The sequence below is a fragment of the Numenius arquata genome, chromosome 3, assembly GCF_964106895.1.
Source record: "Numenius arquata chromosome 3, bNumArq3.hap1.1, whole genome shotgun sequence".
NCBI classification, from domain to species: domain Eukaryota; kingdom Metazoa; phylum Chordata; class Aves; order Charadriiformes; family Scolopacidae; genus Numenius; species Numenius arquata.
The window spans coordinates 38,145,295-38,171,132 of record NC_133578.1 but is presented as its reverse complement, the minus strand read 5'-3'; the positions used below and the strand labels follow the sequence as shown (position 1 = coordinate 38,171,132).

The window sequence follows — 25,838 nt, the reverse complement described above, 5'->3', positions numbered from 1 at the left end:
TTGAATCCTCTGGCACTAAACACCTAGAGGGCAACCTTGACTTAAGCCCAGTAAACTCCCAGAAGAAACTTTCAGAGGGCCACACTTTGCAGCTAACATGAACAATTTCTTCACAGCAAGATGTTTCATGGGTCCTCCTCATTATATGTAACATAACTGCTACATCAGTCAAACCATTAGGATGTTAAGTATTCTCTTGCTTTAATAGGTAAAGATCTGTGGTGATGACATGCTCAGCAAGAAGGGTGATGACAGCACCAGAAAACTCCACAACTGGTAGGTCACCTTCAGAAGGGCATCTTCAGTAGGCAAACTGACTTCTGTCTTCCTCTCTCCTATCTGCCTCATCCATCCAAGTAAACCAATGTACACTAAAACATGAAAGCAAATGCCTTTAGAGCTTTATGCTTCTGCTTTCTCTCACTATACTATTTGTTTAAAAATGTACCCCAGTACTATACAAGACAGGTGTCACATCAGTTACAGAAACACACGTCAGATGTGCAGTCAGATCTGGCTCCCAGAGAGCTTCAGGCCAGACACAACTGGGCAAAACAGAAAGCCTTCCTAGCACTTTCTAAGCACATCTCTCAGCAATGGATCACCAGCACCTCTTAGCAATGGCCACAGGGATGCATCTGCTCTGAAAATGCTGACTTAGGGGTCATGAGAAGACCTCAGCACTGTGGACTGGGGGTCTGTAGCTTAAAAATGGAGCGAAAGCAAGGTGAAAAGTTGAGAGAGTGCCTTTGATCAAGTGCCTAAAGGTTCATTTGCACCCGGAAGCCTGACAATTTATGAGTCTCATGGCCCATGGACCTGGCTAGCAGATACGTAAAGGACCAATCATCTCAATTATCCTCTTTGTCTCACTGGGTGAACTATGGCCCTGTGTAGAGGGGCCAGCAGGAGACCTATGTATCATTTATGTCCTATGGTGAGGGCCGAAGTGAGTTGAATGATGCGGATGTGTTCTGCTGGTCATCTGGCACAAGGAAGATGATCCAGGTTTTTCCTGATGACCTGTTTCTCCTTTTCCTGGGATATATCAACACTCCTGCACATATTTAAATCATGACTGCCCTCTATAACAAAGTGTTCCACAAACTAACGAAGCCTTGTTTCCCACAGATTAAAGCTTTAAACTGCTTAATCCCTCCATCCTATACTCTACAGCAAGCTCTATCCCCTCTTGCTAGCAATGTCTCCCAAGCTTTCTCCCAGGTCTGCTAGACCGGGCAAATAGAAGCCAATACACAACTGGCCAGCTGTTTGTTGTCTCTGACTGTAGAGAAGGGGCTGAGTTACCACTGCCTTTCTTCCAATGACAGTGTTTTGCTGAGTCTCTCTTTCATATCCAGTCAACAATTATCACCCAACTTGAAGGGACCACCGCTTGTGTTTCTAACCACCGCTGCCTTGCCAGCACTGCTTGAAATGGGCCAACAAGTTACAAATGAGTTGAGGAAGGCTAAGACTGCCATCCAGCCAGCATGACTGCACGAGCTTTGTTTCCTTTGAGAATCAGACTGTAAACATCAGAGGGAGACTACCAGAGAGGGACAGGAACTAAAGGCTAAAGAGAAACTTTGGCTTGCAAATAAAGAATGTAAACTGACTGTGAATTATTTGAAGCTGGAACCTAGAGGGAAATCTGTAACTATCAGAACAGGGAAGCTCTGGAACTGCCTCCCAAGGGAACAGAGCTATAACAAGAAAATGGTAAACTTTTATGATGGCACTTGGTGAAAGTGCCATGATGAAAGGAATTAGACGATGCAGCTGCCTTTGACAGAGACAGCCTGAACACCATGACTCACCAGGAAGGTCTCTGTGTTCCTGAATGTGTATGTACATCTTGTGTGGGGGTGGAGGTGTGGTAGGGATGTATATATATGCACTTCAGTTGTGCTGCACATTAAATGAAAGATCAAGCCTGCTCATGCTCTCATTCAGGAAAGGGAACGTTTTAGTCTGTGGCAGAAACACGACCGCTTTCTGTTCACACTCACTAAACATCCCACAAGAGTAATGTCCTGACAGATTCCCTCATAACTCTTGTGCTGACCTGCCAATCTGAAATGTGTACATTCTTTTCTGACTGGACACTGGTTGCCCCGGTATGCTGGATAGAGCCTGGAATTTACTATATTGATCAGAACCAAGCTGAGGTCCTCCAGCATTTGTGATATCCACATGAAGTTAAACCACAGTGGAAAAATTAAGCCTTACAGGCAACGCGGGGTTTATTCCACAAAAACCACGTTGGTCAAGGATAAAAATGGCTTTTGTCTGAAGCCCTGGAAGTCTTACAGACCTTAACCACACTCTGTCCTATGATAACTCCTCAGCAGTAGTCCAGAAGTGAAGTCCAGGGCATAGAGTGTCCCGACATACACACAGTGCAGCCTCACTGAGTCACACTGCTTCTAGGTAGTCCCCAACAGGAATTGGACACTGTGCTCCAATACCTTCTGTGCTGTTTGAATGCTGTCTGACAGAGCATCAAGAGATGAATGGCAAACCAGCATCCGTTCAAAGAGAATGTGCACACTAATGGGTAGTCTGCTAGGAAACCAAGTGCTGAAGGAATTTTTCTTGGTGTTCTGAGTCACCATCCCTGAAGGTATTTAAAAGACGGGTGGACGTAGTGCCTAGAGATATGGTTTAGTGATGGTTTTTGTCAGTGTTAGGCTGATGCTTGGACTAGATGATCTGAAAGGTCCTTTCCAACCTAGGCAATTCTATGATTCTATGAAGCATATGTTGATCTGCACACAGCAGGGTAAACTCTTAACTCCCTTCCTACCTATAGTCACCCGACTGGCAATCTAAACATGAAGGGGCTGTGGTCCGAGGGCAACATCTACACTAGATAACAGGGGATGTTTTGGGTTACACTGACTAACATTAGGAGATGTGACAGGCTGGCAATACCTGTGAATCTCCCAGTTAGATATATGCCTCATTATGGCTGTTCACAGAAAGTCAATTTGGATTTCAAAGTCTCCATATACAACAGTTTCTAGTCTGGGGACCTGGAGCAGACTCTCCTCTGTCAGTACCGCACCACTGTGTTGAAGATGAGCAAAAATTTGTAGAAGAACTGAGTGGAAGGCAAAGAAATGCAAGAGAGAATTTAGTCTGGTTGTGCCTCACTGCTAAAGACAACATCAATGACTGAAAAGTGCTTTTGAAAGAGAAAGAATTATGTTCCATTGCTGCCCAGATTCATTCAGTTCAGCTGCTTTTCACAACAAGAGGGAAAGCCCCTAACTTATCAGCATCTGGGCAGAGAATCCATAAACAGCTTCCCTCTTGTGGCTTACTACTTTAGTACACACGAAAATAAAGATACTCAAAGAACAAGAATTGTGATGCTGATAAAATTACAGGCTATGTATATATTTTCCAAGAAGCTGATGATTATACTCTCCCTGCTTAGCAATTACGGCCTCTGAGAAGCTCTACTACAAACAATGTGCCTTAAGCATTTTAAAATACTGTAGCTTGGCTCCACTTGCCATTTGAACATGCTGTGGGGCTGTGATATTGGGAAAAGCTCCCAGACTCCTAGTAACTTATCAAAGAGGGCAGGTTCTTACCACAGCATCACAGCGATTTGACACAGCTACATCCCAGGAACTAGACATTATTTCAGAGTTTGGTCTCCTAGTTAGCACAGGGATTGAGTGAGACAAGAACTGGTCTAGTACAGGAAGCAAGCTTAAGGTTAAAACCTGATTAGAATCAAGAGACAGTCCTAAGTGCTTCCAAATCTATATGCTGCCAGGGACAGATAATACTACAGTTTTCATGCTCCTGGCAGAGGCTACAGGTAGATGAAAAGCAGAAGGATATTTGGTCTAGCAAAGCCCTTGAAGAGAAAGACTGTGCCTCAGACTTTCCACATGGACAAACAGAGCTTGCGGTCATGTTCAGCCTTTGCACTCCTGAAATTACTGGATACATACACTAGTGAAGCTGCCAGCCTACAAGCTAGTGAGATTCAAAATAAAAGGCTGCACTGGACATAGCATAGGCAAAATAATGTCCCATCCTCATCTTGCTCTCAACACAGGGTGAACAAGATAGGAGAATATTTCTGACTTTTAAAAACGTACCCAGAGACAGACACTGAGCATGTAATATTTTAGCCTGAACAGCCTGAACTGAAAATAGTTTCAATGGGAAGTGTCAGTAAAATAGATGTCTTGCAATCAGCCATTCTTTAACACTTGCATAGGACAACGATGGCTGATGTACAAGCTTCTTTCTACCTATTTGCAAATAACTGCGTTCATCTAATTAATAAGGTGGCTACACTGAACTAGGCATGTCCCTGTCAATAAAGGGAGAAAAGCTTACACAGAAACACTAAGAGGTTTTGCATAATTGCCCTGGGAAATACAAAATGAAATGACCACTTTCCATGCCAAAGAATTTAACAGACAGCTCAAGGAAGTGCAGGATCCACATCAGATAAACTGTAACGTGTTCCGTAAATACACTCCTCACTAAATCTGGGGAGCTGATGAAAAGAATAGTAAAACAAGTTGAAGGAGATTCACGCACACCAAATAAAAAAGATCCTAGGAGCTCAATTAATCCAGTTAAAACACAGGATCCTTGTTTTAGTACTCCCTTAAACAAAAAAAACCCAACCAAACGGATTTTGCTAAACTACAGAGTTCGATACTTAAATTTTAGAGGCAACAGTTCCTACTCATGGAAAGAGTAATAATAGCTTCAAATATCAAGTGTTGAGCATCAAGTATCACAGTTTTCAAATCAGTTTCCTTATCTTTAAGAAGGGATGAGTTTTGAGTCACTATGTCTGGATTTTCTTCACTCCATCATAATGGAGAAAATTAGGTTGTCCTGTTCAAGTTCAAAAAAATATCTTGTGTTTGTCTCTTCATGCAAGCTGGCTTTTCCAAAGCTTAGCACCTATGTCCCTTAGCATCTCTTTTTTATTGTTCAAATAAAAAAACAAAATGAAGGTTTTTATTCTTTCCTTTCCTATCCTTTCCCATCATATGACTAAGCAGCTCTGACCCAGATTATGTATTGCCTGAACATTTTTCCCAAACGAACAACCTTCCCCATTTTATTGCCAAAATCTAGACTAGTTAGAGCGCAGCTGAAAATGCTTCCTCTGCTGAACTTGCTGCTGGGATGACTCAGACTGTCATGGCAATTTATGTCCTGGTAATTTCAATCTACTCTAGAAAAAAACCCAGCTTCTGCCCTTTCTATTAACAAGAGACCAACAACGTATGGTACATCACGGGTGGGATTAGCCAGCTAGGAGTTGGAGCTGGTCACTTAAGCTGCCACTATAGTTGGTGGAAAGATATCGAATCCTCCAGAGAGTGATACCTTCAGCTCTAGCTAGACAGACTGAACACACTCCATCTGACTGACAGAAACCAGTGCACTGCTGCTAACTGCCTTCACAAGAGGGAGAAGCATTGACTTATGGCTACCGTAGTCAGTGGAAGTTTTGTTACTGGTTAAAGCCCCATCAGACAGCTTGTGACCCTCCTGATTGTGGTTCACAGTTTGTCCTCAATGAGCATGATACACATTTCACAGATGGCTGAGGCACAGCAGGGATGCTACTGTGGCTCAGCCACATAAAAAGTGAATGTCAGATCTGGAAAGAAAGTCCCGATTCCCTGCTCATTTCTACCAACCAAACACGTTTCCTCAAAGAAACCTTCTGAAATTTGCTAGAGCCTGGCAATGATTGCTTCATTTTTCTAAAATTCTTCAGGAAGAAGGATCTTGCTTTTTATTCAGAATAATTCAAGGCTTAACTGTACAGACTGTACTCGGGCAAACCTTCCATTAAATGAGCGCAGACTGAACACAGGAGCTGCAAGATGTTACTTCTGCACAATCTGCAATGATCAGCCAAAATTGTCAATTTCAAAAATTTTTAAATTATGGTTTTGAGCTTCGAAATTGTGCCTCAAAGTCCTATTTTTTCTTTCCATTTGAAGATATGCAATTAACAAGGGATGAATTAGTTTCTAATTTTCAGTCCAGAACAAATTCCTTCAAATGTCCTGTAAATCCACAAAAGCGGTAATGTATAAAGGAAACATAACCAGACTGACAGAGAAGAATTTATCTTACAGATACGAACTGTTGACTTGGTAAACGCACAAGCTTATTCCAATGAATGTAGCTAACAGTGTGGAAACAATTGCCTTCCAATCTCTCATTAGCTAAGTACTTTAACAACAGCCATATTACATCACCAATTAAACACTTGCCTCCTGTGGCTCTGGTTTGGGAAAGCAAAGCTTGAACCTCATAGCTCATTTATGGTCATCACTGTCCTGGGCAGGGACCTTCTCAAAGTGCTGGCTCACGTATGTTGCAGATCACAATGGATTAGAGAAAAAGCACATGATGTGCCAGAAGGAGATGGGAGACAGGACGGGACCCAGTAACAACTCAGATTGCACTTTTTGTTAAGCCTATATTCTCCACCTTTTAGGACGCTCTTCACCAACCAGTGCAACAACAGCATACTATCTAGATCTTCAGATTAATTTCTGGGCTGTCATCAGTGTTTGTAACTTGGTGCAAATACATATGAAACAGGAGAAAGAGGAGTTGTAAGATGCCGTCTCAAGGTGAACTTGCTGAATACCCTCCTTTTGAGCTGCAGTCCTCCTAGGAAGTGCTCAGCTCTTAGTGGGCCACCAGACCTGCCTGTCTCTGCACTGACTTTACATCCTGGCAGACTGTAGCTGAGGTAGGGAACATTTCAGGAGCCCACTTTTCTCTGCAGACTGGGTCATAAATTGTGATGATGGGGGTGTGTGCTGCAGGGGAATCTCTCCTGCCATCCAAACTGACTTTGAACCTAACAAAAAATTGTGCAAAGGTGACACCAGATAGCCATCCAAGCCGCCTCGTCTGCCCAGCTCTGAGATGTCTTATCCTTCCCTGTGCCAGTCTCCTTTATCATTTAATGCAGAAGCCTGTTCTCCTTGTCAGCACTTTTTGTTGTTTCTGGACAGACTCTACTGAATAGTTGTCTCGACAATTTATTTAGACTTTCTGATCCATGACTAAATGCCCTTTGTTTTCTACAGTTTAGGGAAGATGAAGTTCTCTCTTAATCTTCCTAAAAACCTTCAAGGAACATTTCATTCTTCAACATGGCTTAGGTATTTTATTTTCCTATGTGTCATCTTCTTACAAGGTGCCTGGCTGTTACTATAGTTACTGATATTTTAAATCTTGTGCCCACCATTCTAGTCTGTACAGCTCCATTCACTTTGATGAAGCTATGCTGACTCACATCCACTCAAGTTCTTGCCCATGCATGAGCTCTGATGTATACATTTTAAGATTAAATTAAAAGATATCTAGGTTGGCTTTATCCTTGGTTGCTGGCCTATGATGCTTTAAAAATACTCTGCCTGGTCTGTAATGAAAAAATTCAATTGGTGCACTTTAGTACTCCAATATGGTACAAACCACATCCATAGAAAGAATTTCAAGAAGAAAAAAAATATCAGAACAGAAACGAAAAAAACCCTGTTCTTGGCATCTGCAACAGATTTCCAACCCCTTCCCCCAGTTCTTCCATACTTCCCTTGGGCTGTCTGAGAAATAACAGATGCAAATGGGTTACTTTTGAAAGCACAGCATTTCCTCCACAGCTGATGCGGTGCGAAAATCCATCTGAAGCCCAGCAGACATACCCATGAGCAAGTCGCCTCTGAGCTTTGCCAAGAATGATACATTTCACCATACTCTACTATAAAGAGAAAACCAGACAACCACCTACTGGCTGCATCACAGAGTGGAGAAGCCCTCATTTCTCCAGACTGCAGAATACCGAATTAAACACATACTCATTTCTAGTAGAAGCTTAATGCAGTGCAAAGTTAGCTTGCTTCTTCCCTTAGAAGCATGCTCTTGTTTTTTAAATATTTTTTCCCCCTATCAGGTGGAGCCATTTCTCTCCTTTTCTTTGTTTCTCTGGCTGGCAAGTCAGAACTGAAGTAAAATCAGGGTGCTATCTGATGAGATTCAAGGCTGAAGCACTGCATTTCTTGATTTATTTAGCATTCAGACATCCCCTGCTTCTTCATTTCTACACCTCAACCTCTGGCAGTTTCAGAATGCATCTGCTTTCTCTGGGACAGCTGTAAGCTAAGAAAAGACCTTGAGCTAGGTTCAGATATGCCTCTGGTAAAAGGATAGTCTGTCTCCAAATGACACTTTGGGGCTGCATATCTGTATTCCTTTAGTGATTTGCATGTCATGTTTATGTACTTAACTTGCCCAGATATATGCTGGCTTTTTGTCTGCTTGTTTTTCCTGTTGTTATTTCTATCAGCACTTCCAGTTCAGGTTATAAAACTTGAGCAGCTTTTTGTTTGTTTCATGTATCATCACTAAAAGCAGATAGCATTGAACAGCTCATTTCAGCCAGTGCAATATCTGCCACCAGACATTAAGTAAGGGAGCAGACACAGGGAAATGAAATTAGCTTTCATGTGTTCCTCTCATAGACCCTATAAAATTCAACTGCCGAAAATGGAAAAAACTTAATCCTAAACCCTCTTGTCTAGACTGAGCAACTATGGCATAAAGGAGACATAAAGGAAAAGCTCGGTGAGTCTCTCTTTGCCGAACCCAGAGCTCAGTGGCCTCACACCACTGGGAATTAAAAAATGCTTTAGCTTAAGTGACATTATGTCCACCCAGCAGGTTTCCTGTCATCCCCAAGAGAGTTAAATGCCAACTTCTGTGCTGCTACCCAGCAAAGACTGCAGAACTGCTAAGGAAGTGTAGCTGTCTAGGCACGGTGTTTACAAAGAAATACAATTTGCTGTGGCCCCCTGGTCTCCTACGGTTGCTGCAGTCCACAGAGAGTAACAGGGAAACATGATACTGGTTTCAAGCCCCAGGTTCAGCAGCTGGGCTTGTTGTGAGGAATGCTAATCCAGATGCACAGTCTGAACTTGTGTTCCAAGCTTCCTGGAGCCCCTGCACACCCTGACCATCTGCTACGCAATATGTCAAATGGGAGTTGAACTCCCAAACAAAATAATTACAGACAATTGTCAAAATAAAGGCAGAAGAATCCTTGCTGAGGCATTATCTTCTTGACTTTATCTGAGTAACTAGCTGCTGTCCAAATGCCGGAAAGCTCTGAATGTGTTAATTTACCATGAAAACAGGATGAACGCCTAAGAGAGACCTTCCTCTTTAATACATGAGCCTGGTGTTTTTTTTATTCTCTGGAAGACCTGCAGTAGGCATAGGGTTGCAATGTTAAGTTTTGATCCAATTTATTATGCTTTTCCTGAGACAGCATTAGACAAATCTCACTGTTCTGTATGTTCCACTCTGTATTCCAAAACTCATATATACATATATTTATATATAGTATATAAAAGTATCTGATCTGGAAACACTGTGCAACCCAGCTTCCTGGACTGTCTTGTTTTCAGGACAGTTGAACGGGGGAGCATGTCATTTCCACTGATGTCCCGTCCCTGGAGGTAGATGAGAAGTGAACCTTTTATAAAACACTCACACTGCCACTGCTGTAACTCGGCAATCTCAGGGAAATAAAAAGGAGCTGGAGGCACGGTGTTTTCATCATGGGGTTGTGTCCAGAATCAATATGAAATGCACAGGTACTTTTTACAAAAAATAAATCAATGCAATTATTTACAACCACAAGACTGAGTTGTCCATATTTTTAGCCTAAATATTGGTAAGCTATATTCTTTTTCCTCATTCAGCCTCTTTGTTTCTAAATAAAATAGGATTTCTTTCAGGTTATAAATGGCTTTATAACTCTTTAAATATTAATAAAACGGACCACTTCATCCTGTAAGCTAGAACCACGTTTTTTTCCAAATAGAAAGACAAACAAATTGCTTGGACATAATTTTGGCTTTTAATGCCACTATGTTACCTTTTCTGCATTGCCCAAAAATGAGAGAAGGCTACTCCCCCTCTGGCCATAGCTCTCCTTGGCAGGGCATCAAGCAAAGACCCTTCAGAAAAAGGTATAAGCACCATACCTCAGGAAGATTTATAGTACTTCCTATTTGATCTTTCCTCAGTGTCCAAAAGCCTCTGCTTAGCTTAATAGCCTTCGTGTTTACTGTCCTTTCCAAAGTTTGGCAATTTCTGTCTGTAGTAACAGGGGATTTTGCTACCTTACATGCACGTTCAGTCTTTAGCTGAAAGCAAATCTCATGACAATGTGCTTCATTGTATAACTCTGCAAGGTAGAAAACTAGCTCTCTTTTTCAGCTTTTAATTGGATCAACATGTCCCTGAATTCTTGTTCTTCCAGATAGTGAGAACAGAAAATCCTGATCTGTCTTCTTACACATTTACCTTTTCTTATTTTATATCCATTCTCCGACTTATACAATTTAAGCCCCGTTCCTGCTTATTCAAACCCTACAGCAAGAAAAACATGTAAGTCTAGTATCTATCCTTTCCCATAATTTTTAACTTGGGGTGGATTTACCAGGTTAGAAGCCGCAACCCTCATTAACATCACCCAATACAATGCACATGTCACATAAAATGCCCCAGGAAAAGGTCATGGTGCTATAGAATCCTGCTAACATCTATCTAGGTTGAACTTGAACTTGCCTGAATTAAAACAAATCTCTTTCATTTGCTGATATTGATGAAGACTAAGTAAGCGGCAACTGCTGAGACTCAGGCTGAAACACATCTATGGCATGGAGTGCAAACTCTTGTTTAAAATTTTTCAACTGATTGCAGCGAGGCACTGTTAGTTTCCATGTGACAAATTTATTTTCTGAAGATTGTCCTGGCCCCTGCCATTTAACATCACTTAACCAACCAACGTATATGGACAAAAGAAGCAGCATTTGCAAGGCACCTCAAAATGGCTCCTACCTCGTACCAATCCCAAAGGTGCACACATAAGACAAATCACGTATGGATGAACATAAAGAGTGGAATCCTTACCTGCCCTCCTTTGGGCTGGTATTTGATGTTTTCTGTTGATCCAATTTTGGACCTGACGTTCTTGAGGTCAGGCAGAGGCTGATTGATAACTCGTAGCTGCTTCGGAGTGGCTGGAGATTTAGGAGGAGTGCGAATTATAGCAACTTTTTTCTCAGTAGGTACCAGTATGGCAGATTTGGGGGTCCCAGGAGTGTGGGGGGTTCTGGAGTAGCTGGGTGTCCCTGGAGTGCCTGGAGTACGGGAGGCGTAGCTTGGTGGTGTCCCTGGAGTGATGGCAGTGGAGCCAGGAGTAGTGGGGGTAGAAGTTCCACTTTTTCCTGTTCTGCTACGAATTGGCTCTGATCCTACATGCAAGAAAAAATTCAGCATTAGACCCACAGAAATAAAGCTCTTCTTCTCTTTGTACCTCCTAAGACTGCATCCCTGTGTGCAAAGCGAGATACAGCCCTAAGATGGCTCTGCTAGTGCTCGAACTGCTGGATGTCTGTCCCTGTGTCTTATTTTGCTACTCAACCTGCTAGGAGTTACCTTGTCATGTGTGGCTGAGCTGGTAAATTGCCCACACGGTGACTGAGCTCTCCACTCTGTAACACAGGTGTGCCTTCCACAACAACTATGCTTCCTGCAAAGCTCGCTGAACAAGGCACAATAATCACATCAATTTCCATCTTGGGGAAAGGACTAGAAGTATCCTTGGAATCTAAGGTTTGGGACTTAATCTGACAACCTGACTAACCAGTAAGAATGTTTTCACCAATTTCAATGGATTTGGGCTTTAAAGTAGAGAGTGGCGCAAATTCTCATTGTGATCCTGAAACTAAAGACCCTGAGGGCCTGGATACTGCTGGTCACATACCACTGCTGGTAATCTGGTGTCGGCAGCTGAACCCTGGGTGAGCATTCAGCCGATGAATAAATCACAGCTCTGTTGTGTGGATGGGCAGATGTCCCTCACGTTCAATTGCTATTTTTCATTAGTCCAGTGAAAGAACGCAGTTACAGAAGGCAACCTTGATTAAAAGTCACATTCTAGTTACATCTGCATGCAAGTTAAATATAAATAAATAGTGTAACATTTCGTAGTGGCGCCATTCAGTGTTTATGGCATTGCTAGTCCTTTTCAGTGAGCACAACAATCAGTTTAGTAGTGACATTGTGCTTTCTGCAGCCAGCTCTGCTGGTAACTCTCAAACACAAATGTACAGAAGCCGAGATATCTCCATATTCTGCTTAAAGCAAACCGTTGCTGAGAATATTCTAGGAAAGAAAGGCCAATCCAACCTCCAAAGCCTGAGAATTCCAATGCTGAGTGGGTGCATACATGTTTTCACCTTTAAAAAGTTCAGGAATTATAAATTCAACGGGCCTCTCTAGAGCATCCAGTGGAACTAACCAAAATCTCATTTAAACTATTTGTTAATCACTCTGTTTATTTAATGGTGGTGGACCAAATACAATGCATTGCTCCCCCTGGGCTCTAGGAGAAACTCTTTGCTTTACATGATTCATTAGATTGAACATACTCTATTCTCACCTCCAGTTCCCCTGAATGGCTTCTTTCTTTCCAAACCAACCTCTCAAGCAGAACGTTCTCAATATACCAACTGAGATAGAAAGAGAATGATTTTTTCTTCCAGTTCCCTGCAGCTTTGGTATATTTATTTTTCATTCCTCAGCCCTTCACCCCATTGGCAAATGCTCAATGGTCTCACTTCTAGTCAGTAGAATGGGCTGCTGCCCCAGCTGCAGGTCACTCTGCTTACAAAGTGTCTCTGTTTTTACCCTTGGAGCATCACCCAAGAATCTCAAACGACTTTTTTTGTCTAATTTAATTATCTCCTTTCCTTAAGCTGCATTAAAAGGGGCTGAGATTGATTTCTGAAGAGGGAAACCAGACTAATTCCTATAGGAAAGCAGGGAGCCACATTCAGGTTCTGAGGCCTGAGCTGAATGCAAATCCATCTATAAGTTCTGGTGGTATTTGGTAAAATTCTCTTTATTCTGTAGTTTCTTTAGGCTTGTGATTTGGTAACATTGGTCCTCATAAAAGGACCTTGCTGGTTTACTATCTTAACTTTCCCCAGTGAGTCACTCTGCTAGCTAACATCTCAATTCTCAGCAGTTTTTACCCTAGGATTAGAGCACAGGGAGACCATTACAGTGAAACAGCAAGTTAATAATATTAGGTTCACTTTTCCAAGATCCGTCAGAATATTTTATATTGCCTACTTCAGGTTTGTCCCATTTGTGTTGCTGCTGTTTGTAAATGCCCCGTGTTAACCATCTTAGCCAGCTCTGAGCACCCTGCAAAGGCATTTTCTAATATTAGCAATTAGCCTGAATAGCAGTCCTAGCTCTGGGCATGGCAGATCATGGAGAGGGTGCACCCCGACCCTGGTTTCAAGCCCTTGCAGCTCAGCACTTGCTATCTGAACAAAAACAGTCTGTGGGGCTCTGATTTCCAACAGCATACCCCAGACCTTCCCCTGTGTGTAAAAGGTAGGGACACATCATGCTACGGCGACGTGACAAATCTAACAAGGATGGGAAACATTCACAGCAGTAGGAGAGGGTTACTATGTAAAAAAACATACGTGTGGTCCGTCGTACTGAAGAGGAAAGGGAAGCTGTGAGGGAGAGAGAGTTCTCCTCTCTGTCTCGGTCTCCTGATACACCTCTTCGAGGAGGAAGAATAGAGGAAGGTCTTGGTAGAGAGGAACGCTTTTCAGGACTCTTGCTTACTCCATCCTAATAGTAGCAAAATTAAAAAGGAAGGTTTAGTTTTCAAAACTCACTCTCTGGGCTCTGATTTCTCTCAACCTATATACAGTGGAGGAAACCTCATCCTATGGGCCCAATTTACTATTCACACAGGAAGCTGTGAGGATCCAGCCACCTCCCAGGCTCCGCTTAGCTCCCTGGTGCTTCTTCACTGCATCAAAACACCCAACAGTCATCCTCTGAGCTACTCTTTATCTAAATATGGATGGATTCCACATTTAGTTCTTAATAAGGAACAGCACTTTTTTAGTGCAAGTTGAAAGTAAAAAAACTCTCTGATTCGCAGGTGTGAAATTCTTATGTAAATTTGCCTGCAAAGTAACTGCAGTACTGGTGCCCAGAATACACCCCACACTACTGTTATGTGATGTGTGATTTTTGCATTTTCAAACACTAACTTGTAATTTTTTTATGGAGAAAAATGTTTAGCTACAGCTTATTTTTTGAGTGCAGGATTATTAGTCATGGTGTCTTCTCTTATTTCCTTCCATACTCGTCTTTTTTTTTTACTTTTTGAAATCAGCAGATACCTTCTTTTTAGCAGGGTTAGAGCAATGGACATATATGTTAAATATTTTTGAACTTATGGGATGGGCAGCCAAAGACAGTCTGGCATAAGCAGATAGTACTCCCAAAGGCAAATACTGTGATGGTCCCAACCAGTAAAAGACACACTGAGCACAGCGTAACACAGAAAATGGAAGCCAACAGTGAAAATAGTTTTAAAATGGGGATAGTCATCAACTAAGCATTAAGTACAATGGAAACACAAGTGAAATGTAAACATGGGGAAGCTAGGATGGACTGCCAAATATCTCCTTAAATTCATACTGCAACTTCTTTAACATGGTCCCATGCATAGACCAGATTAGGCTTCTAGAGCATTTGGCTTCCGCCCTTATTGCTGGTGATTAGAAACGTACTCTCCTACACTGGGGACTGAATTTGCTTTCAGAGAATATTAACTGGTCGAAAATTACATTTTTTAAACTTGGAAGGCAAATTAATACTGATGTTCTTTGCCACTTACCCACATGCAAATGAGTGCAACTTCTTAGCAGTCAATGAAGCAGTACCCACATCATCAATAAAAAGAAGATACGTCCTTCTAGTTATAACTTATTTCACTTATGTTTCCTCTGGACAATCTCCGTTGTTTTTACCAGTTTTGTAGCTCAAATCTTGTAGCCTGATAATCAATTTTCCTGCCACAGGATATATGTAATCCTATGTAAGCTTCACAGAGAATTACTCAAATTCAGTGGTGAGAGAATGTGATCCATGGAATTCACCTACACAGCTCCAAGCTAACTCTCTCTACCAACTCTTCTACCTTACCTTAGCATCTGATTTTGAGCAGGGCAAGCAGTCTCTTGGGCCTGCTGAGGAGGGCCGTACATAATAACTGTCTGTATCGAGAAAAGCGGCCCTTTTAGTAGTTAATGAACAAGCTGAGCTGGGTCTTGGAGGAAGCAATGACTTTGCTCTAGACTTTGAGGCAGGAATCTTTGACAAAGAGGCAGTCTAGTTATGAGAAAACAAACAAAAGAAAACACAACATGAAGCTGGACAAAAGGAAAACACATGCAACATGGACACAAAAAAAAAAAGGCAAGCTAAGAATTAATACTTTTCCTGTGTCTGTTAATGGTGTCTTTGTGGTTCTGACGTGCACGGAAGTTTTAGTTCTGTATTGTTTGACTGAAACTGTCTGGGTATGGAGAGAGTTACTGATTCTAGGAAGTGCCTTTTTCTGCAGATGCTATTTTTGTCTTGTGTTAATAGGACAAAACTGGTACCAGGTATGGCATTTAACTGGTACAACTGCTGGTTGGCTGCATTAGAAGCAAATGCAAAACTACAGGAGCACCAAGAGATCTTAGTCCTTTAAAACTGTTGTGCATTTCAAATATATCCCTCCAGGCTACAGTCAAGAATAAAACAGTGGGAATTGTAAAAGCAAAGTTAAACCAGTATTCCCACAAGGGCAGAATGGCATGACAGTATTGCTTCTTGTGTACACACAAAATCCCTAATGCACCCCAACACTGTATTCTGTGCATTTGGTGTCACTCTATAAAGTGACAATATGGAGACATGGGATGAGGAAGCTCGTATATGGTGGAAAGACTGACATGATATGTCACTGTGATTAGATACTTGTCTGATTCTGAATAATGATAATATCCCATTAAAAGAACAATTAAACATTGATAGGACAGACTGAAAATTCTTTGTTGACACTTAGGAGCACCTAACTGCTTTGCAAAAAGGAATTTTCTTGAATGAGAATAGGGCTACTTACTCAAGCAACACTTTTTTTTTCTCCCATGGGTATAACTGATACTACAAAGAACAATTGCAAGGCTGTTATCTTGGCAATATAGTCCTGATTCTCTCTGCATTCACACAAGCATGAAGTTACACATAGGACCAATCCCATTGGGCCTGTAATTATGAGATTTGGTACAGAACTTTAGCCACGAAAAATTTGGCATTAGATCTAATTCAGTCACCTAGACTTTCTCGATGTTCAGAAACTCCTCAACTTGTCTTTGTAGAAAATGAGAAAAGAATGGTTTGACAGCTCTCTACTGACAGGCATCTGGCTTAGGCTACATATCCAGCCTACAGAAAACTGAGGCTGGTGTGCTGAATGTCATCCATGACGTCATCAACATGATTAAGAGTTGCAGAACCGTGTAACAAACAATTCCAGTCCTACAACACAGCTGAGAGACTTCTACTGGATATCATCATCCATACCAAGTAGCTCTACCGAGCAAGACAGGAAATTAGTTTGAAGGATGGAAGTGCTTCACTAGCAAGAATGTATCCCTAGAGTGAATTTTGCAACATATTTATGTCTCTTTAATACTTATTTCACTGTCTGAGAATACACAGAATAAAATCAGTAAATAATTATTTTAAACAGAAACTGAACAGTATGTGTTTCTGTCACATCAAAGGCTTTTCCAGACTTTGACTGATTTGTCATAGTTCCATTTATGGGTCCCATCCACTTGTGAAACTTTGGGCCATATTTACAAGTCCACTAAGGCGTTTATTGATGCTCAAATTCTGTGGAAGCAGGGTGTCTATGTTGGGTGGCTCCAAGAAGCAGACATTCTGCAAACACCTTTCACCTGTTTTTTATACCTAAGCATGCACAGTTTGAGGCTCAAATGTTCATTCAGCGGTTTTCACCTTTTTCAACTTGCAGGTTATGCAAAACGTTCCCCCTAACGAGACTGGAAAATTCTTACAGATTAAGATTCTAAGCACAACATAGAGACCTCATCCCTTTCACTCATATTGCACACAGTGTCCTCCGTGAACATGTGCATCTAATGGTGATGCTAAAGATGGACAAGACCGAGATCTTTCACTGGAACAGCTTGTGAAAAGGCATCACCTTGAGCTAATGCTCCAAGATTATCACAGTCTAGATACCCTCAGTGTTATTTAGGGAGCAAGGCACTTTTTAGCATCAGTAATAGCAGCAGAATCTGGCCCAACCAGATTTCAGTGACATGCTCAAGGCTGGTAAAGCAAGCAAAGAAACCACATGCCTCACTCTCTGCCCAGTGCTTTACCCAGAAAACTGTTCTTATTCTCTGATAGCAATACATTACCTTTGGCCTCTGTTATAACTCATGTTGCTGGAAGTACCAGCTGTCCACAGGACAGATATCTGCGTAACCTTGAGTAAGACTAAGGGATTACTGACATTGGGATGCAGAAACCTCTACTTTGTTTTAGAGCTGTAACACATGGCTGATGTTCTCATCTCGCTACCGCAGGTACACAACTCCTTCCAGCAGATGGAACTGCTTAGCCTTTCCTGAACTGGTTCTGCAAAGTAGTATGTAAACTGTAGTTTGAAGATGGCTAACAAAACTGACCAGGTTGGATGATCTAACATTACCAGTGGAGAGGAAAAGGCTGCACTTGAAGGACATGAAGGCTGAAAATCAGGGAGAAACACAACAACAAGACGGGAGAGGTCTTTATAAAAGCAGAGGTGAAGCCAAGGCACAGAATATAAAATGTCTGAGAGATGCAATAGTGTGGCAATCAGAGAAGTGAGGCAACAGGGAGAGAAATTAAGCATGGGACAGACTTCTGATCTTTGCCATAGTGTAAGAGGCAGAAAGAAGAAAGGTGTATAGAAAACAGATAATTTCAGAGAATGACTTTGCAGTGCTTGTACTTGGAGCGCTCCATGAACAGAGACGACTCTGAAAATGGGCTAGTATTGACTTATTTTGAGTAAGTGTTGATCACCCCCCAAGTAAAGACAGTAATAAACCATACTGTTGACTCAGACCGGAAATTTGCCCAGATATTTCTTACTGTACTAGTAAAAAAGCTCTAGCAGTTTGCCAGTTATGAGCTGAAATGGGTCAGACCTGAAAAAACACATGAAATCCCAGAATCCATGGCTGAATTCAGGTCTAAATTTCACAGCTCCTCTAAAGCCTCCAATCAGTTATGCTGCTATCATCATTAACAATTTCTTACAATTCAAAAATAATGTGCAGCACTTTATGAGGCAGTCTTTTGTTCCCCAAAGAATTTTGTTATCTGGTTAGACAGATGAAACAAATGAGCTATGGAAGATATTAGAAAATTTAGAGGAATCCTAATGAACTTCTTCATTGTGAGTGATGGCTAACAATGACAAAGTATTGTCATATTGCAGATGTGAATTAGCATGTGTCAGTGTCACGTAAAAAATAGTTGCACAGGGAATTTGGTTTCCTGAGGATTTTGGAGTGGGGGGACAGGAAGAGCATGGGGTCAGCATGGGAGCAGGGCGGAGACGCACTGCAGTATTTGCTGAAGGAAACTCAGCAGAGGAGAGACTCACAGGGACCAGAACAGCCTGCAGAGCAGCTGAAGGCAGGGCACACAACTGTCAGGTTAAAACATTGAGAGAAATCAGCGGTCCAGGAAACAGCCATTCAGAAAGCACTTAATCGCATATAAAATGCTACTGGCCAGTAACTTCTACACAGGCATGACCTGTGTAGAACGCACGGGTATGTAATGGTGCATCAGAAGACATGCACTGAGTCCTGGGGGAAGGTTTCTGCCTGCATAGCAGTCTACAAGGTGGCAGTATGAATCGGGTGCTGCAGAAAGGGCCAAGGTACACAGTACATCCCAGAGGATGACCTGGCTCAAAATGCTGAACAACAATCCAGCTCCTGCAGTTTGGAGTCTGTGTACCCCCTACGGATCTGCAAACTGGCATCATCTATTATCTGGGACCGTAATTCAGAGGTTATTTAGGAAAGGTGGTTTTAATTACCCCTTTAAGTGAATAACGAACATGGCAAACAAATTCTAAATGGAACACAAATATTAAATGGAACACACAATTACTTACTGAATTAACACAAAAAGATCTGAAATAAGGACAAAAGGAGATTATAAAGATGAATGATAAGATGGATTTTTACTCACTGAGAGTTTTTCCTTCGCTTGTTTAAATACAGCAGGAGCCTGGTTTGTTTCACCACCTGCTGCTGAGAGACCCAAAGAAAGACTTGATAGTTAAAAACAATAATAAGCATTTCCACTTAGTACACTTTACACTTGTTAGAACAATTAAAAGCCTTGGAATTACTGTGCAAAGCAATTACCCTGTGAATTACTCTCAGTGAACGGTATACAGAAAAGTACCTGCCTTTAAAATGTCCTATATTCATCATACTTGAGGTAAAATGGTATTATACACATTTCCAACAAATCAAAATTTTGTATTCATGTTCCTAGAAGTTTAGAAACTACATTAAAAAGTTCAAGAAATAGCTGACAACTATAAGAAGCTCTCGTTCTGAAGGTAAATCACCAGACACCTTAGAATCCTGATTTTCAGGATTGTCCTCTAAAAATCAGGCTCCTTTCAGTAACACACAAATGAGAATTTTTGAGAGGACCCTGAAATCACCACTGTTCAAAATATTAGCCAACATTCCTAATGGAAAGAGAAAGATTCACTGTTGAATTATCATCCTAGTTTTGTCAACAAGGTCAGTGTGCCATGGCTCAATTAAGCCCTCAGACTTTAGCAATTCAAATGATATCTGGGACTTCAAGTATGCTAATTCAGTATTTCATTTATCTGATACAACATGGTTTGTGGTAAGATTTTTCCCTGACTTGGATTCCATCCTTAGGAAAAATCCTGGAATGGGGCAGCTTTTCAGAAAGCAGGTTATTAGTTTCACCCCAACACTGCTGCTCAGGAGGCGATTTGCCACACAAAAACTACATGTGAAATCTTTAGGCATCTGTGCCAGGATGCCCTTAGTAAATGCAGAAGCAGGACAGCGGGCACAGATGACAACCTCTAGCTGTAAACCCAATTGTCTTCCAGCTGTAAAACCAACCCTAACACACTGTACAGGATGGGACCAATTTATTTTCTCTTTTCCCTGTGCAGTTCCCAGGCGTGGTGAGGAGATCCCTGGTTTTCTGCCACACGTCCCACTCTAGTTCTGCCCTCTTAATGTAATTTCATTGCTGGTTTTTTTTTTTTTCTTTTTAAATTGAAGGAGTAGGAGAGAAAGCTTGTGATGGGGACAAGAATATATAACTGCATATTTCAGTTCTTTTCTGAATTTGTAATAAGGATAAGTACAGCACAGCCCTCCTGCATCACATTTTACCACTTCAGTCACTGCTGCTTTTGGTCTGTTTTGTATCTCTTCTAAATAATCCCAAAGAGCTTCTTTCCTCCTTCCCTTGGTATTTAACCCTGAGCAGCCACCGCTATGAAGTGGAAAGAATAGCTGTGCTGCTTGCACTGACTTACCTGAAAGCACCACAACTTCTCCATCTGAACAAAAGATCTCTACGGGCTCTCCTGCCAGTTTAAATACACGGCAAACATGGATTACCGTGGGGGTGAATTCAGGGGGTGACCCCAGAATTGAAGACGAGGAACAGCAGCATATCACATAGTGACTCCCACTCATAGCCAGGTAGTTGTCCTGGCCCTGACACTGTAAATGCTCCTCTGATGGCACAACTGCAGTGACATCTCACAGCCACTAACAAAACACAAGTCCGGTTGGGGTTTCACACATGGAACTACACCACTCCAGGCAAAGACTTCACAACTCTTTCCTCAGAGCTGGCTATGCAGTTTCTTTTTCAAATGACAAGGATGAGTCTCTTAAAAAGCAGTCCCTTCCTTGTGGATATGGCACTGTAAGTTACCGCTATTTGCCAGTGCTTTACATGGGAATTTTTTTCTGGTATTGAGGGAAAATAGAGGAAAGATGTCAGGCCACTATGCAGAAAATAGGAGCAAATATTAACTTTTTTTGGTAGACACTTGTATCTTATGACTGGGCATGTTTTGTTTTAAAGTCACAGTAAATGCAACATGGAGGTTTTAACTGACTGCAACACACTCAAAGCTGTACACTGTGAGGGACTTTCGGTGGGGTCCCGCTGGCCAGGTATCATTAAAGTTGACAAGACCATTCCAAATAGGACACGCTGACAGTCAAAACTGGCTTCAAGAAACAGTGCTATATCTCACATAAAAGGAAAATGAGAGAGAGAGACAATGTCCCTCTAAATTCCAGATCCTGGAAGGAGCTGAATGACTGGTTCAGGCTCAGGGATACGTAGGTTAACGTATGGCCAACTACACTCTTAGGACATCACATCGCACTGCACTCTTTCTCATGGCCTTCCCTCAAGTCCCATCAGTTAATATAAAAAGGTGAGGTAGAAGAAAATAAGGGATGCTGTGAATTTTCCAGCAACACTGAGTATGGTGAAACTTTCCAAGAGATATTTTTGTTCACTTTGTGGTGTGGTTCAAGCTCCTCTGCTTTAGAGCCCAAACCTCAAAACTCAAACTACATTACTGAAAATTTTATCATCAATCTGGGACCATCATTTTGGTTGCTCTCCATCTCAGGACTTAAATTTACTGGGAGGTCATTTCTGTCTTGCATTTTCCACTTTGACTAATACATCTGCTTCACTACGTACTGAATTGAGAGAGAAAAGGCTCTGACGGTTGCCAAGCAGCACACATTTAAGGTACTGGGCAGATTTCCTTATGGAAGTCTATTGCTATGACACAGTACTCTCCGGGATGCTATGGGCCAGAACAGTTCAGACGAGTTAGTGGTAGAGTACCTGAGGGCAAGAGAGCACCAACCACAAAGTTGAGAACGCTATAAAGTTGACACTTTTTTCCCCCATTCCCACTGCTTATTGAACCTCCTGGGTCTTTTGAAAGCATATGTGAATTATGGGCCATAACTTCTCAGCTGATGAAGCTGTGCTTTAGGCAAACAGCAAGAGGTAGCAAGAAGAGTCGTTTTAATCCTTTTTTTAAAATTCCTCGCTCTTAGGTAGTTCTGGTCCAGAGTGCAAGTTAGGACAGACCATCACTGCAGTACAGAGGGGCCTGGATCAGCCTTTCCTTCCCTGGCTCCATTTCTCGTGAGAGGGGAAGTAAAACCACCAGATTCTCTTCCAGCAGAAAGGCGACGGGACTGAGTATTTAGTTTGGTTTTCCTAATGGAATACAACCAGGGGGCAATACACACTTCATAGAGTTGGGGCACGATATTAAGGCCACCCTGACATAACTATCCTTTCACTGTATTTTCACTAGTCGGACCTCCATATCGAGACTGGTCTAAATTTAGAACAGGAGCGACTCATTGGTGCAAAACTGGATGGGAACGACTTCTTAGGAACACTTTTGATATTGCACTGTTTAACTACAGGATGGGTTCTTAATTTCTAAGCCATGAGAAGAGGCCTATGTAGCTCTGCATTGCTGTGCATGGTTCTTCTCTCAACAGCCCTAGTTTTGCTCATGAACAACCGCACTGCAGCATGCGGCTATATTATGTGACAGAAAACCTGGCCTCTTTTCAGAAAGCTTTTTTTTTCTAACATCACCAGAAAAGTCAAGATGTTCATCTTTCCACCCTGAACTCACAGTAACAACAAGTAATATGATGAAAATGCTGAAAGTGTTCTTTTTGGTCCTCTAAATAACGATACACCTATCAAGGTATAACAGGAATCATTTGTTTCATCCTTTCATCTTCCTCTACCAAATATTAAGATTTTTGCTTGGAATGCATTCGTAGTGTGAGCCCAGATTTCTTCTCTCAGCTTCATGTGGCTGGATTCCCCCTGTGGATTTTGACTGTACAGCATAAACATCAGTGACAGATTGGGAAGTGTCAATGCAGATAACATCAATCAACAAAATATAAGTCTGAAACACTCCTTATTATGCATGAGAGTAAAAAAGCAAAATAATGGAAATGCATACCATGGGTTTAAGCTGTCAACATTTTCCCACCAGAAAAAAAAAAAAAACACAAAAAAAGCATAATTAAGAAAAAAAAAAAAAAAGATGAGTAGAGTTTCCTACAACACCACACTATAAGCACGATGCCAAGTTACAACCACAGCACTTGGAGGTCCAAGCAATGACAAGCATACATGATCATGGCCTCCATTAAATAAACAAACAAATACCAGGAATGAAAGAAGAAAAGAAAAATGATACAAAACACTAAAAAAGCAATACTATCTGTGAAGATTGATATTCTTGGAAAAAAATAAAAAAAAATAGAGAGAAGCTGCTACAGCCATGAGATTTAAAAAAAAAAAAATGTCTATGTTTGCCAGCCACATTGCATAACTGAACAGAACGCAGTCACCTGTCTGCTTCCGTTTAACACAGGAGAGATGAGTTGGTCTAGTATATTTGATAGCAGGTTTTAAAATGATTTTCCTGGAGGGAGAGTGGGCCTGAACTTCAGTTTTTTTAGCAAGTTCAGCTTTCTTATACACTGCTATGGACAAGAAAACACAAAAACATAGAATCAGGAAAAAAAACAGCAAACAGTTTCATATGACAATACATCAAGTGGCAGGCCCACTGCTCCACGACTCCATCCCGATGCGTCACTTCGACTGGGGTGAACGAATCCTAAGTCAGGTGAGGGGGAGCACGGGTACATTAATCTCAGATGTGTTACCCAGTGACCAGCGGGGATGCCTATAATTGAAACGGGACCAATGGAGCAGTGAGCCTTGCACGTGGCTCTTCATACAGTTGTACAACGTCTCATTAAAAAGCACTACCGTTAATACTGTTAAGGTGCACATCATCTACTACAGAGTAACCAGATAGTACTGTACAATAGTAAAAATAAAAAAGTAAAAAAAAATAATAATTGTAATAGGGAGTTTTAAATGAACCTTTTTTCCTTCTCACTTCATCTCTGGAGAGTGTGCTAGGTTCCTTTTTAGCTATTTTCCTTTCAGGAGTAGAAATCCTGCCTCTCCCAGTTTTAAAAGGTTTCTCTTTTTTATGCTTATCGAGAGATGATCTTCGCAATTCTCTCTCTGCCTTCTCCTCTTTAGGAACAGTTTCTAACTGTTCAGTCATGATGCTCCTATCATCATCTGTAGGATCAGAGCAAATTATAACAACAAACAAAAGATTAGTAACAAATGTTAACAATACTGCAGTGGAGCAGGGAAAAATAGTTGAAGACAGAGCAGATGGATTAATAAAAAAAGGCAGACTATTTTACCATTTTTCTGAAACATGCTGAGATTACTATTACAACTATAATAATTTGGGCTTTTGATCATTATGATTTGGAAGCAAAAATACTTAACAGACAAAACAGAAAGGATAATGCACACCTTGAGTATCTGCCCAGAGACTGTCTGTGTCCATGATGGAGTCATCGATTGTTGTTTCATCTTTGTAATCATCACATGTCTCTGTCTTGTAGTCGGTGAGCGGGATTTCCTCTCTCTGGGGTGAAGCGGGAGCTTCTGGGGAGCCCTCCTTGGGCTCAACTTGAATGTCAGCCACTTCCTCAACCTCCAGCTCCTCTTCAGCCTGGGAGTCCCCTGTTTCGATGTCTTCCTGCTGAGTAGCAGCAAAGCGCACACTGTGAGAAGCAGATTCACCCTCATCAACTGTTGTCTGCACCACTGTGATGAAGTCATCCTCTACTGTTACCACCGATTCAATAATGCCTTTCAGTTCAGGCAGTGCTTCTGGGCTACCCTTGGCTAGCATTTCTTCAGCAGTAGGTTTCCCAAAGTCTGTTTCTGGGGGCATTTCTGACATAAGATGGTGTTTATCCTCTTCCTTTTCTTCTTGATCTACTTCTACCTCTTCTTCCTCATGATCTTCCCCTTTTGTGGCCCCAGCTTCCACTTCATATGGCAGCAGCTGTTGGATTTCCATAGGTTTCACAGCTGTATCGGGAATCTTTTCAGTGCCTTCTGCAGGCTGTGGTATGCTCTCCATCTGAATCTCAGCAGGCTCTTCCTGGATCGGCTCAGGTTTTGGAATGAGGAGCTCCACAGAAGGCTCCTTTGCTGGTAACTGTGCAGGCGCCTCTTCCCCAGACACGGGGGGTTTTGGAGGTTCTGCTTTGATATCCTCTGGTTTCAAGGATTCTCCATTCAAACTTTCTTGGGTTTGATCATGCTCTCCGCTAGATTCATAAGATTCTTCTTTATCAACTGCCTCTTGATGTACCAGATCGGGCTTAGTTACTTTTTCCTTAATTTCTATTTCAGACAGTTTGGTGCTGTCCTTCACATAACTAGGCTCAATCTTGGAAAGTACATCTGCATCCTTTGCTTCTCTGGACAAGATGGTCAAATCTTTCTGTTGAGTATCTCTGAGTTCAGGCTCTGCTCGTTTCACAGAGGCTTTATCCTTCCCTGAAGGGAGAGAAACAACCTCACTGATCTTAGTATCTAACTGACTCTGATATTGTTGGTCAGCTCTCCTTGCAGCCACTTCCAAGTCGTGCTTTATAGCATTGTAATCTGGTTTTATTGGAGCTTCCATCTCAGCTACTTCAGGAACAACACTAAGAATCTTCTCCTCCTTCTCCATCAACAAAGAAACAGCATCCTTTTCTACTGCTATCTCTGAAGCTGATATTCTGTCATACATGGTATCATCGGTTACCTGAATTTTATCAGCCACACTTTCTTCTTTCATTTCT

General features: G+C 41.7%; 1 protein-coding gene across 1 annotated transcript in view; it reads right to left on the bottom strand.

Annotated features, from left to right (window-relative positions):
• Positions 1-25,838, bottom strand: part of MAP2 (microtubule associated protein 2) — a 233,973-nt gene that overhangs the window by 4,989 nt on the left and 203,146 nt on the right. The window contains exons 9-14 of the mRNA XM_074145841.1: positions 24,508-25,827; positions 24,055-24,261; positions 23,511-23,645; positions 19,258-19,319; positions 13,599-13,752; positions 11,005-11,348 (exon numbers count right to left, since the gene is read on the bottom strand). Of these exons, the coding sequence (XP_074001942.1) occupies positions 11,005-11,348; positions 13,599-13,752; positions 19,258-19,319; positions 23,511-23,645; positions 24,055-24,261; positions 24,508-25,827 (2,222 nt within the window). The remainder of the gene's footprint in view (positions 1-11,004; positions 11,349-13,598; positions 13,753-19,257; positions 19,320-23,510; positions 23,646-24,054; positions 24,262-24,507; positions 25,828-25,838) is intronic.